Here is a 13,914-nt window from a genome sequence, read left to right on the forward strand (position 1 = left end):
TCACGGAGCTGTGAAGCTTTCCGTCTGTGTGTACTCGTGCTCTCCTGAACCCTTCGGTCTGCATTCCTCTGGAGGTCTTGCGGTGTTCGCCGCCGTCAGCTGGTTTGTCTGGCTCTTTTTTCCACTCCGCTGTGCAGCAGAAAGGCACCGACATCTGCAGACATGTGATTAAACCCCCCCTCCACCCTCTGTTTTTTTTTAACTCACACCAGTAAAAACACAGCTGCACCATATGTACACTTAGAATAAGTGGAATCGTCCATCTGGGGGCTTTTGTGTATGGTTCCGTGGGGTTCTTTTGTTGGTCGTTGTACTGGTGCAGAATGGGAACAGTAAATGTCTCACTTGGCAATAGTGAAGCGCCTCAGCCATGTAAAGAGACAGAAAATACTGATCATATGCTTGTTAGGTAATCCAAACAAAGGAAGATGGTTTACCACATGTTATGGGGAGTGGCGTTAAACGTGGACAGTTTTTGAGAAAACATGCACAGTAAAAGCTTCAGGAGTGTTCAGAGGATGTCTGATTACTTCTATTCATGATTTAAAACTGAGATAAAACTTTGGAGGTTAATGAAACATTGTTATGCTCCTTACGTTTTACTGGTTCGTCACCGTTACAGATCAAACTGGGCTGTGGTCCCCCCCCCCGAACTGAAATGATGCGAACCATGAAGCTTAGACTTCGTTTTGGGTGAAAACACAACTTTTTGAAGACACTCTGACTCGTAAATGGACAATAACAGCAATTGTTCGTCCAGAGTGTCATGATTCCCAGTCCGTATTCTCCTGGGACTTGGCAGTTTTATCGTTGACAGTCACCGTAATAACAATCCAACTCGCTCGTCCGTCCATATGAATGTCCGTGTGCTCGCCTGTTGTTAATGTTTATAGCACATGTGTGTGTGTGTGTGTGTGTGTGTGTGTGTGGGGGCCCCGAGTTTAAGTGTGTCCCCTGCTCGAGACCTGCTCATCTTCCTCTCAGGATCCCGATGGCGCGTAATCCAGATTGACCGGAGCGTTTATCAAAGGACAATGTCTCGATCTTTGCGTGTGTTTAAGGCCTCGCCAGATTTACTGGAGCTCCTTGGGTTTTAATTGCTTTTCTGTTTGGAGGAGCCTCGACGGTCGTCGTAAAACTGGCACCCGACACAAGTCTGGAACGTGGAGGATTTAACAACTCTGACAGCTTTTTATGGGGCTGGAAATGAAGTGACGGCTCAGAGCTGGAGGATCTAAAGCGGTGACACCAGGACGGAACTCCTGTCCTCCATCATGCTGGAGTTTATATCAAGACTAATATTAACACGAGAAGTTTTCACATGATTTTATCCACTCTTATTGACCCTAACCGGAGTTAAACGCATGGGGTCAGGTTATGGTTGGTGCACGGAAGCTTTACTTCTATAGAACTTTAACAAAAAAAACCCACAGCTGAACCAAAGTGTTGTCGATTAACAGACATGATAATAAGACGGAATTAAAATCAAGAGCTGTTCATGAAGGATCATAAAAACACAAAACACTAAAATACAATTAAGCAATAAAAAAGGGCAAAGTGTCAAACTGGGTCCAATCGAAAAAGTGTCTGTCTGCCTTTATTGTCTTATACAGAAGTGTGTGTACCTGCGTCTAACTGTGTGTGTGTATTTATTGTCTTATACGGGAGGGTGTGTGTGTGTGTGTGTGTGTGTGAGAGAGAGGGTAATTTGTCAGTGGCGTGTACGAGGCAGCGCTTGATTATCTGAATCATTCACTTCAGTGAGCACCAACCCCATCTATTTCTGCACACACACACACACGCACGCACACACAGTGTGACGTTTAAACGCCCACCTCGGGTCTTAAAAAGCTTCCCTGCCCTTCCTCTGACCTGACAAGAGTCCCCCGAGATGATTCACAACACCACCAAACAACCATTTACCAAAGTGAGACACTTGCATTTTCGCCGTACAGTAGGCGAAAACAATTTTACATATAATTCCATTACAGTACAAAGACGTTTACCTATTTCTTGATTCCATTTCTATCTGTCATGGGATTGCAAATCATTCCATCAGTTTTAAACGGAGTGCAAATTGAATGAGCTGTGAATTGTTTGTAAGATTCTTCTGGCATTTGTTCAGAAGAATGACATCTGTTTTATATTTCTTAACAGTTCATAGTGATGTCGTACATTTTGTCCTCATGACATGCACTGTGTTTGTTGGGTGTTGTGATTGAAAGCAACAAGATGTTATTGCTGTTGGAATTCTTGCATCATAAGTTGCCGTTGTCTTGTGGAAATAAGCCACAAATTGCCTGAAAACCGTCTTCCTACTGGCGGCTTCATCATTTTTTTTTTTTGTCTTTTCCTCACCAGAAAACGGTGGACTGCATGACGACCATGTCGGTGCCGTCCACTCTGGTCAAATGCCTCTACTTGTTCTTTGACCTGCCGCACATGGTTGAAGCCCCCGCAGGCCCCCCGCCGCCACCGCCGCCGCCGCCACCGCCCCAGCCGGCTCCCAACCAGGAGAAGACCCCCGGCCAGGGGCAACCCCAGCCCGAGCTGCCCCTGGCCGACCGCAGGGCGCTGCTCCAGAAAGTCTTCGTCCAGGTGAAAGCCCGTTTTCTGCCGCAGGTTATGGATCGTGCGACGATCGGCCAAATGAAACCCTCGAACTCTTCCCGCAGATCCTGGTGAAGCTCTGCACCTTCGTGTCTCCGGCCGAGGAGCTGGCCCAGAAGGACGACCTCCAGCTGCTCTTCAGCGCCATCACCTCCTGGTGCCCCCCCCACAACCTGCCCTGGAGGAGGAGCGCCGGCGAGGTGCTGACCACCATCTCCAGACACGGCCTCAGCGTCAACGTGGTCAAATACATCCACGGTGCGTGCTCGTTCCTCACATGCTGTGGAGTTTCAAGTCTCACATTTCAGATTATCGATCTTTAGGTACTTTTGATTTAGTTATTTGTATTTTGTACTAATGCTGTGCTGCAACACCATCTCACAAGAGGGTTTCTATTAAATCTGTAGAAAATTATGTCGGTTGAAAACATTTTTATTTTAAACTTCTTAGCTTAGTTTTTTTTTGTTGTGAGAATGTTTTTCTTTTTTTTTTTTGGTCAGAAAACATTACAAGCATTGTTTTCATGAATGGTATTTTAGTCTTTTGACCATTTTTTTGTAAGGACACATCTTATGCGGTGATAATGTGAAAATTAGTGGTACTTCAACATTTTTCCCCCTAATTTTAAATAAAGAGATTATTGGTTAAACCCCCAAAAAATCAGTGTGTACAATCAAACTAGTTAATAGATATGAACAGAAAAAACCCAAAATCTATGTATATGAAATATACCACAAAATGAAAAATTCCCATCGCAAAAGAAGTGAGTGCTCGTGCCTCATTATGGCTTGTTTAAAATGAGGGAAATAAATAAATCTGAAAGCCATCGACATCACGCCCTGCCTCACTTCCCTCCACAGAGAAGGAGTGTCTGGCCACGTGTGTGCAGAACATGCAGCAGTCGGACGACCTCTCGCCGCTGGAGATCGTGGAGATGTTCGCCGGCCTCTCCTGCTTCCTCAAAGACTCCAGCGACGTGTCGCAGACCCTGCTGGACGACTTCCGAATGTGCCAGGGTTATGCCTTCCTCTGCGACCTCACGCTCAGGTGAAACCTCGACTCCTCGTCTACAGCGGCGCGTCGGCTTCTTTAAGTCTGTCGCTTCTTCCTACCGCGAATCCTCCCTCTTGTTTGATCCAGGCTGGAGCAGGCCAAGGAGGACGAGTCAAAGGATGCACTGAAGGACTTGGTGAACCTGGTCACGTGTCTGTCCACGTACGGCGTGATGGAGCTGAAACCGGCCGGCCTCACCACGGGGGCCCCGTTTCTCCTGCCCGGATTCATCCTCCCACAGTCCTCAGGGAAAGGTACGCCACTTTTTGAGGGCCAATGTCATCAACTGACATTACGCTAATAGTTTAAGTTGCACTTCCAATAGACTCACTTATACATGTGTTATAATAAAAGTGTATTGATGGCTAATAACACCATACCTAATGAAGCCCACAATGTAATGACTCACTAACTCTGTATTAAAATTTCACAACCATAACTGAGTGATCCAGAGTATTCTCAATTAATGAATATGATGATGACACCATCCACTTCACTTTTTTTGGATAAATTGCATTAAAACCGTAAAGCCAAAAAATGTTTCCAAAGGATTTTTTAATACTACAAAAAAAAAATAACAAGAAAGTTAATTAAGCCTATGCCGTCATAATTTACACCATTTTAAATTTGATTACGTCAATAACGTAATAAAATATTTCGAACTATTCTATCCACTATACCTATTATAGGCAAGCAAACTAGAAACACAAATGTTTTTATTTCCTGAAGAAAATGCAGCCATATTTATAAATTGTTGCATTATTAACTGCAGTTTTTAACATTTAAAAAAATGATGGTAATTCAATAATTGATGAACTTATGACATTGTTAGCGATTGTTTCTATGATAATGGATCAGATATCTTACTACACTATTGACGGGTTATTGGGCTTATTGGCTTTGTTACATTGAAAAAGGTCTAAATTGTTCCATTGCGGATTGTTACAGAAGTCATTTACAAAGATAAAGATGATAAATATTTATAACTTCGATAACTGTCGAGGCGACAGCCTTCGTGTTTCTGCCCTCACACACCAGTCAGTCGCTGCATTCTGCACTCTCGTGTTTACCCACGTAATGACACTTCCAGCTGTGTGCTCAATCATCTCCACAAGCCATCACGCCACGAGTGTCCGCTTTCACACGTCATTAACCCGCCACATCGGACTAATCACCGGGTGCTTTCACCATTTCAACCTGGCTTTTCTTGAACGCGCTCCCGTCTATGAGTCACAGTTCATGGTTTTATCTTTTATACTACAGCCCAGAATGGAGGTCAGATCGTGTCTTGTATAATTTGTTTATCAGACCTCTTTTATGTTTTTACTACTTTTCCTCAATTGAATTTAACCCTCTTGTGACCAGACGATGTAGAGTGAGTGCACCTTTTTACAAGTTTCAAATATCTGCCAGTTTTTTTTTATTACGGTGGATTTTTTTGACATTTCTGAGGAACACATGATGCATCGTGGCACGCTTGTGAATTTGTCATGTAAAAAATGTTTAGCTTTTTATTTAAAAGCACTACATATCATAATTCTAGAATATAGCAGAGTAACCAGCAGGGAATTACTGCTGCAGCTTTAGTAGATAACGCGAGATTTATTGAAGAGAACCCATGAAAGGCTCATAATCCTGAAAGAGTCCTTTTAGAGTCTCTACAGTTGTTGCCATTGGTGCCATGCAGAGCGATTGTAGGACAGCAGTCCGCCACAGTAAAAGAAAAATCAAGTAACACAGTTGAAACTCTTAAATAGTGATGCAAATACACAAAAGAACATAAGCAAACTGTTTAAAAGTATATATTTTTTAAATACTAGAAAAACAGAATAACAGCTATAACAACAGCTTCACTAAAAGATACCGCCATAGTGTAAACAAAATTCCTAAATGTGAGGTATTTATTCACCTGTTTTGCCCCAGATGTACAGAGAAGAATCCCACAAAGGCCAATTAATTGAGGTACTTTGGCTGAAAAAGCCATTTTAGCGACCAACTTGAGTCGATAAAGTAATTAATATTTAAAAACACGAAAAAGACTGCAGAACAGGTGTATACCAGCAGCCATGAATGCAGCCATCATTTGTTTCTGATATACTTCCCCTCTTTAATCCCCCACAGCGCAAAAAAAGATTTCCAAAACCTCTGTTGCATTTATTTGATTTAATAATCTGCCTTGGTAAAGAAGCAGAGTCCAAAGTGAGCTTTGTTGTGCCGATGAAGGAAACCATCGAAAACACGTCTGCGGATCTCCATAGTCCTAAAAACAAAAAAACCCTCACCCTCCCAGTTGTGCTTGTTCTGCGTCCCTCAGGCCACACGGTGCGCAACATCCAGGCCTTCGCCGTGCTGCAGAACGCCTTCCTGCGGGCCAAGACCAGCCGCCTGGCCGGCATGCTGCTGGACGCCATCGGGAACGTCTACGCCGCCGAGCCGGCCAACTACTTCATCCTGGAGTCGCAGCACACCCTGTCGCAGTTCGCCGAGCGCGTGGCCAAGCTGCCCGAGGCCCAGGGCAAGTACTTCGAGCTGCTGGAGTTCGTGGTCTTCAGCCTCAACTACGTGCCGTGCAAGGAGCTGTTCAGCGTCAGCGTGCTGCTCAAGTCCAGCACGTCGCACGCCTGCGGCATCACCGCCGTGCAGACGCTGCTGAAGCTCTCCCGGCACGACCCGGTGTTCAGCGACGTGCTGCGCGAGGTGGGCCTGCTGGAGGTGCTGGTCAACCTGCTGCACAAGTACGCCGCCTTGCTCAAGGACCCGGCGACGCAGCAGCCGCCGCACAACAACGACCAAGGTGAGATCTTTTGTGTGTGTGTGTGTGTGTTTTGTGTACCGTATGTGTCGAGCTCTCCGTCGCTCCGGGTGCGCCCGGCGTCGACCGCCGCCGTGACTTTGACCTTGCGTCCTCTCATTAACCAAATATTGGCAGAAAGCCTCGAGCCAAGCTCTTCCAAGTCGGCACACATGTCCGCTGTCAGTCCGAGATGATCTGATTAAGCTCCGACGGCTCCGGCGTAAAGGCCAAGGTCACTCGGACCTTGTGTTTCAACATAAATATGAATTAAATCTGTTTCTCAAATAGTTCAATATGACTCTTTTTTTTTTTCATTTCTTGCCTTTTGGGGTTGTTTTTTTTTTTGTGTATTGTTTACTCTCTGTATGTTTATAATGCAGTCCTGATCGTGCACATTGACCTCTCCTCCCCTCTCTTTCTGTCCGTCTTCTTACTATATTTAGCCGACAGTAAAAACAACACAGTGGCAGAGGAGCAGAAGCAGTTGGCCTGGCTGGTGATGGAGACACTGACTGTGCTGCTGCAGGGCTCCAACACCACAAACACTAATGCTGGTAAACACACACTCACACGCTGGGCAAACATGTCCACACACAAATGGAAGGGGGATAAATGAATCATGAATAAATTAAAGTGGTTTGCAGCGCATACAAATTGTTTTGCTGCACAAGTTAATGTGGAAGTACTTTCATTTAGATCTGAGGTGATTTAATGACTTGTAAACTGTGAGACACCGGGAGGTTTTTTTTCGGAACAAACTGAAATACATCATCGGCAAACATGTTTTTTATTAACGGTGATGAAGGCAAATGAGACAAGCCGGCTGTGATAACGAACAATGATCGCTGTTAAGTGCTGCGGTTAGCGCTGAAGCTAGCGGAGGCTTCTGATTTAAAGAGGAAGTCTCACCTGCGTCTATTTTAAATTATCTTGTGGCCTGGCATGCTAACTACAATGTTTTCAGCTGTTTTTTTAATCGTTTTTAGCGGTTCTCGTCATTTTAGCCAAGAGGTTTTTTTTGAAAATCAAGTATGCAAATTAAAAAAACTATGTTAAGATGAAACATATTTACATACAATTTTGTAAAAGCTTCAGGGAGCCGATAAAGAGGAACTCAAGATCGGTTCTTTTTAAAATATGTTATTTTGTAAAAGGTTTGAGTCCTCTTCAGTTTTTCCGTCCTGCTTTCTTTTCCCTCCAGCCCTCTTCAGAGAGTTCGGTGGCGCTCGCTGCGTCCACAACATCGTGAAGTATCGGCAGTGTCGGGAGCACGCCCTGCTCATCATCCAGCAGCTCATCCTGTCGCCCAGCGGCGACGACGACATGGGGACGCTGCTCGGACTCATGCACTCGGCGCCGTCCAGCGAACTGCAGCTGAAGACGGACATACTGAAGGTAACTGTCCCCGGTTATTACAATTCTTTCATTTGATCAAACGGAGATATTGGCAAACAAGGGCGCTGATAAGTAAGCAAATAAGAAGCAGCGAAACTCTTGACAGCGGATTTCAGTGAGAAGCTTCAGGAAAGGAAAGTCTGTAATTTTAAAAAATCAATAGGCATTTTCAGGCCCTGCACACTGTAATTGCCTTCAAAACCAGGAGCACTGACAATTCAATGCACATTAAACCATATAACACACACACACACACACACACACACACACACACACACACACACACACACACACACACACACACACACACACACACACACACACACACACACACACGCACGCGCACACACACAAGCGCACAAAGAGTGAGAAGGCGGCTCATTTTCCGTCGCATAATTACATTTTCAGATTGCAGTTCTTCAGACGAGGTAATTCTCGAGCCTTCAGTAGGCTTCAGATGGATTAACTCGTCAGCATTTTATTCCGCTTTAAGTAATCATGGATTAACATTATAATGCTATAAAAAAAATTCAATCTTATTTACGTGAGTAAAATAATTTGATCTTCTATCTATTCTTTCGGATTTATGTTGTGTTGACTGTCTCTGACAATCAAGATACTTCTAATCCTCACTCTTATGTGGCTTCTAACATTAATTTGGGTAATTTCTCATGTGTGTAATACGTCTCAGTATCTCTGGTAGCGAGACGTTTTTATCCAAAGTTTAGTATTTTTGTTATTTTTAAGGGGAATGCAATAAAATATGTTTTGATTTCACAAAAATGTTTTGAATAACAGAGCTCAGAGCATTATAATTTGCTGTTTTCTGCTCTACACTGTGGTGAATTCTGGGCTCAATCTGTCAGGAATATGACTTAGTTTTGGAAAATCCTACTCCTCACCTGCCAACTAATCGAGAATTTCCACAATATGCTTGCACTGTGGGGGTGTCTGTTGGGCGAACAGGGTTCTCCCATGGTCCAAAATGACAACAAACAAAATATCATAAAAAACAGCAAACATAAATAAACATAATCCTGAAAATCATGAATCACCTCTGAAAGTAAATTAACACTAGACATAGCCCATAGTGCTACAAAACCTCCACAAAGCACATTTTGCTTCTTACCAACGTGATCCAAAAGGATATAAATCATGCTCATTATTAACAATAACAGTTTGTCATCTAATCCTGCAAAAAGCCATAAAGACTGGAGTTTGACATACAGAGGAAGTGATTAACACCATCAACAAAACCAAGCAAGCAGAAAAAAAATCAGAAAACAACAAGACATCTGTGCACCATTTCAGATGAAGGGCTGTTGAACGTGTTGTTTATTTTAATGATACTCCCACAGTGCAAACATTTGAAAAACCGCGGTTCAAATTATTCTCTGTGAGCAGTAGGAATCTGATAGTCTTGGTGGTTTTTGGGAAGTAACCACGTCATCGTCTTCCAGAAAGCCACAAACTTCACAGCCAAGTAGTCCTCCATAGTCCAAAATAATCCAGTTTGTCGTTTAGTCATTTTGGACTTTAGCTTTTTGCCCGACATGGATACGTTTTGATGCTCCTGCAGCTCATTTCCACAGCGTTTCCAGGAGTATCGAGTCCATTGTAGACACTAATTCTAAATGTTATGCAGGTAAGCTGCAGGCATATTGTTCAGAACATGCTGAAAGTCACCAATGTCAACGTGGATGTTTTTTCCTCATTTTTTTTTCACTTTGGAAAAAGCCATTTAAAAAGCCTCCGATATTACCAGAGTGTGATTCCTCTCATTCGTGACTGCGCTGCACTTCAGCTCCGTCACTCATGTATTTCATCTGTCACCGACCTCCAGCGTTTCCTCCACTTTTTTTTTTTTTTTTTTGCGGGGGGGGGGGGGGTTGCTAATTAAAAACTTTCCCTGTCACCCTGCTTCTCTGGCTCCGGGCTGTGTTTAGATCCCCACACTCCGTATGTAGGTTACAGTTTGATGTTTCACTTTGGGTTTCTTTGCGAATGTGTATCATAAAACCTTAAAAAGAATATGTGGGAGGAAAGATGCAGTCGGTGGAGCAAAGGAACCACAGGGGGCTCATAAATATGTCATTGCAGGAGAAGAATGAGTTAGACATCCGAGTGAATGAGACGCCAACAAACAATTGACACTAAAAATCTATGTGGAATGGAAGTCGGATGAAAAAGTGAGTTTAAGTCATAAAAAGGAAGTCGTTTCTGGATCAATTTGTGCTCAAAGAAACACTACAAATATCATTTTTAGCATTGGGGGAAGTTACTGAGAAAAACAGATAGGAGTCAGTTATTTTAAAAGTAGAGCAATTTGGTAGCATTTTGCGTGTCTGTTTACACAACTGTGCTCGGACTCATTGAAAACGGCTCCTAATGAAAGATGTAACTTTTCGAAAACACACTAATTCAAGCTTCGTGGAAACAGAAGATAACACAACTTTTTGAAAACACTGTTCCTGCGCATTCTCCTGAGACTTTGCGGTTTTATACTTGAGAGTCACTTTAAATAACAATCCAACTCTGTCATGTGTCCATATGCACGTCTGTGTACTCGCCATTGTTAATGTTTATAGCGTGTTGGTCTCCGCACACTTGTGTGTACAGTTAGTGTCCCAAGTACAAATCAATTAAAAAAATGTTTTACAAAGCAATGGTTGTTGATAAAGTTCAAGGAGGACGGGCTGTAGACACGGGTGTAAGGATGATTTATTATTTATCTATATTTCTATTCACTTGTAAAGAATACATAGACTATGTTGGTGTATGTGTATATATACTATATGTGTGTGTGTGTACATAAAATACAGGCGTACAAATGACTGTTGGTTGAGGTGAATAAGGGGTAGGAGTATAGAAGCTTTGCTTCTTCCTACTCCTTTCCGGATATGTTGGGCCATTATTTATTTAGTTATCTTAGTTTTTATTTCCTTTGCTTTGCTCTGTGATGTTTTTTTAGTTGTTTGTTTGCTCGTCTTTCATTTGTTATGTGTGTCCGAAATACACACACACACACACAAAAAATTTGTTTCATTACATAAACAACCACCTCTGGAACCACTTTGGTTTTTCTAACGTGCTATTTGCTCTCTGCCAGGCGTTGCTGGTGGTGCTCAGGGAGAGCCACCGGACGCGCACCGTGTTCCGCAAGGTGGGCGGCTTTGTGTACGTGACCTCGCTGCTGGTGGCGATGGAGCGCTCGCTGTGCCAGCCGCCGCGGCACGGCTGGGAGCGCGTCAACCAGAACCAGGTGTTCGAGCTCCTGCACACGGTCTTCTGCACGCTCACCGCCGCCATGCGCTACGAGCCGGCCAACTCGCACTTCTTCCGCACCGAGATCCAGTACGAGAAGCTGGCCGATGCCGTGAGGTGAGATTGACAATTGTCTTTTTTTTTTTTTTCATCGAGGAAGACTGACGCCATGTTGAGTTGTTCTGATCTTTTATGAGACCTCTTTTTTTTTTTTTTGCTTCCCATCCTGCAGACTGCTGGGCTGTTTCTCCGACACCAAAAAGCTGGGGGCAACCAGCGTGTTCCCTTCCAACGCTCAGCCGTTCCAGAGGCTGCTGGAGGACGAGGCGGCGCCGGGAGGCTGTGCGGGCGACAGCGTGTGTCCCACCCTCAAACACTGCAGCAAGCTCTTCATCTACCTGTACAAGATGGCCACCGACTCCTTCGACAGGTCCGTGCACCCAAAACAAACGTGCGACAATCTGCTCCGGGGCAGGGTACATTTTAGATTTTACTCCTGAATTGAAAAGAGGAGGCAGAAGATCAACTGTGGAGGAGAACAACAACAACAAAAATAGTCCTGTGAGGGGTCAGGATTAACACAAGTACTCACACACTTTTTTAGAATGAAGGCGTTTTCAGGATCAAGCGTGATTTTTGACACCAAAATGGGACTTTTTGGAATTATTATTATTATTATTGCTATTGTTATTATTATTGTTGTTGTTATTAATAATAATAATCATCATCATCCATCAAACCTCTATAGAGCTTTTTGTGAACTCAAAGCCGCTTCACAATAAAGAAATAAGGTAACAATAAAAAGTTTCTGGAGTTTTTGGAATAAATTAAATATACTTTTTTAAATAAAGGAGTTGTTTGAAGCAAGTGTGAGCTTTGAGAATAAAATTTAAGATTTTTTTAATGTTTATTGTTTTTACAATAAAGCCAATAGTAAATCCTGTGGAATGCTGAGGAAAATGTGGGAGATTATGGAAAACAACCACTTTTTTCTTGACGCGACCTGAATGCCCCTCACAGAATTTGGAATTTTTAACACAAACCTGCCAAGATTTCAATGCTTTCTTCAGTCCGTCTGCATGTAGCCTCACTAATCCAGTGAGGTCAGACCCGCAGAGTAAACGTACTGTGATGATTTGTGGTTTGTGGACGTCTCCTCGTGGAAAAAACTGGTGTGTAGCTGCTGTTGTGTCTCTGTCCCTGCTGGAGCTCTGATCAGTTTTCTTCCGTCAACTTTCCACTAATATCTCCTTTCCTTCTTCTCTCTCTGTGTTTTCCTTCTAACCTCTGGTGCTGTCTGGCTCTTCATCCCCGGCGTGGCCCATCTGCACGGCTGCGTGTGTCTTCCTCTTTGTTTTTTTTTTGTTTGTTTTGTGGATTGAATGCATCTTGTTGTGTCTTTTTTTTTATGTGCGTGCGTGTGTGTGTGTGTGTGTGTGTGTGTGTGTGTGTGTGTGTGTGTGTGTGTGTGTGCGTCTGCTGCCGTGCAGTCGTGCCGAGCACGTGCCTCCCTGCCTGACTCACGAGACGTCGCTGCCCTCCCCGTGGGGCACGCCAGCACTCACCAGGAAGAGGTAGCTACCTTCCTCACCCTCACCCACCGTCCTCATCCTCTGCAGAGCTGCAGGGACGGGGGAAGTGTGTGTTTCTGCAGGCTGGGGAGGAAGTTAATGTCAGCTGGTTTCTCTCAATGTATCAATGTGACTCTTTTCTAGTCGAGTTTTAGCTGCAGAAAAGTGAGGGGGAAAAAAACAAAAAAAACTTAAAAACGGCAATCCAAGGAAATAAAAATATATTTAGAAACTTGCCGTGCTTTTGAAATACAACCACCCACACAGCGAACAATATGACGTAAACATTCAGAGTCATTTAAACCGTCATCAGAGTCCCAATCTCTCTGCTGCATGTAAGAAATGTCTCCAGGTATGCAGACGATGGTATAGTAAATGTTCCAACGGATGAACATAAACGGAAATTCAGTTGACGTAATCCTGAAACATGAGCAATCCCCTCAGGGGAAATGTCAACGGGTTTTTAACCTCACCGTTTGTCCTCATTTTCTCTGAACAGACAATACTGTAACAGTAGCTACGTGACAGAAAGTACCGGAATAGATGTCCTCTGAAGACTTTCCCATGCTATAAAGTTGCCATGTTGGCTCTCATCTGCTTATTTCCCTCTGTTTCTTTCTCTTTTTTACTTATTTTTCACTAAAGCTGGTCGCTGCTCGTGTTTCCATTTCTTCTTCAGATATGAAAACAGTGTGATTTGTGTATTCACGTGTTCCAGTGTGGATCAGCTCCAAGACCGTACTCATCTGTAGTCATGAGGCTGAACCTGATTTTACAGTTGTGGATCAAAGGCTCCTCCGTATTGTTTGAGCAAATATAAGCTTTTGTTTTATTTTATTTTTTAAAATGTTTATATCAGCTTGTAACGCCATTTTAATAACGTCACGCAATGTTGACATGAGTTGTGAAAGGCAGATTAGTCTTTATGTGTACTGTGAAACAGTTTGGAAATGTTTTGTTTTCTCCAAGTAATTGAATTCAAACATCTTTCTTCTTCTTGCAAAGTGCTTAACTTAGCAAAATCAAATCCAGAAAAACACATTGCAACTAACTTCTTGTATCCATGTCAATTCAATTATTTCATACATGCTCAAGCTAGATCATTAAAAAAAAAAGATTTTTTATAAAGCGAATTAAATGCAAAGATGCAAGAACCTCTCCACCAATAATATTAACTGTCACAACTCCAGAAGTGGATTTTCAGAACAGGAATTTGTATGTTTCATT

At 43.2% G+C, this 13,914-nt stretch overlaps 1 protein-coding gene across 9 annotated transcripts in view; it reads left to right on the top strand.

Moving 5' to 3' along the window:
* Window positions 1-13,914, top strand: part of wdfy3 (WD repeat and FYVE domain containing 3) — an 85,853-nt gene that overhangs the window by 21,324 nt on the left and 50,615 nt on the right. For 7 of the 9 annotated variants that reach the window (XM_080499423.1, XM_080499424.1, XM_080499427.1 and 4 more), the window contains exons 5-14: window positions 2,362-2,598; window positions 2,676-2,868; window positions 3,471-3,657; window positions 3,751-3,917; window positions 5,978-6,457; window positions 6,901-7,011; window positions 7,659-7,852; window positions 10,962-11,233; window positions 11,349-11,546; window positions 12,607-12,690. In XM_080499423.1, coding sequence (XP_080355549.1) covers window positions 2,362-2,598; window positions 2,676-2,868; window positions 3,471-3,657; window positions 3,751-3,917; window positions 5,978-6,457; window positions 6,901-7,011; window positions 7,659-7,852; window positions 10,962-11,233; window positions 11,349-11,546; window positions 12,607-12,690 — 2,123 coding nt within the window. The remainder of the gene's footprint in view (window positions 1-2,361; window positions 2,599-2,675; window positions 2,869-3,470; window positions 3,658-3,750; window positions 3,918-5,977; window positions 6,458-6,900; window positions 7,012-7,658; window positions 7,853-10,961; window positions 11,234-11,348; window positions 11,547-12,606; window positions 12,691-13,914) is intronic. The other 2 variants (XM_080499430.1, XM_080499431.1) reach the window with 1 other exon arrangement.

This window comes from Blennius ocellaris (assembly GCF_963422515.1).
Source record: "Blennius ocellaris genome assembly, chromosome: 7".
NCBI classification, from domain to species: Eukaryota; Metazoa; Chordata; class Actinopteri; order Blenniiformes; family Blenniidae; genus Blennius; species Blennius ocellaris.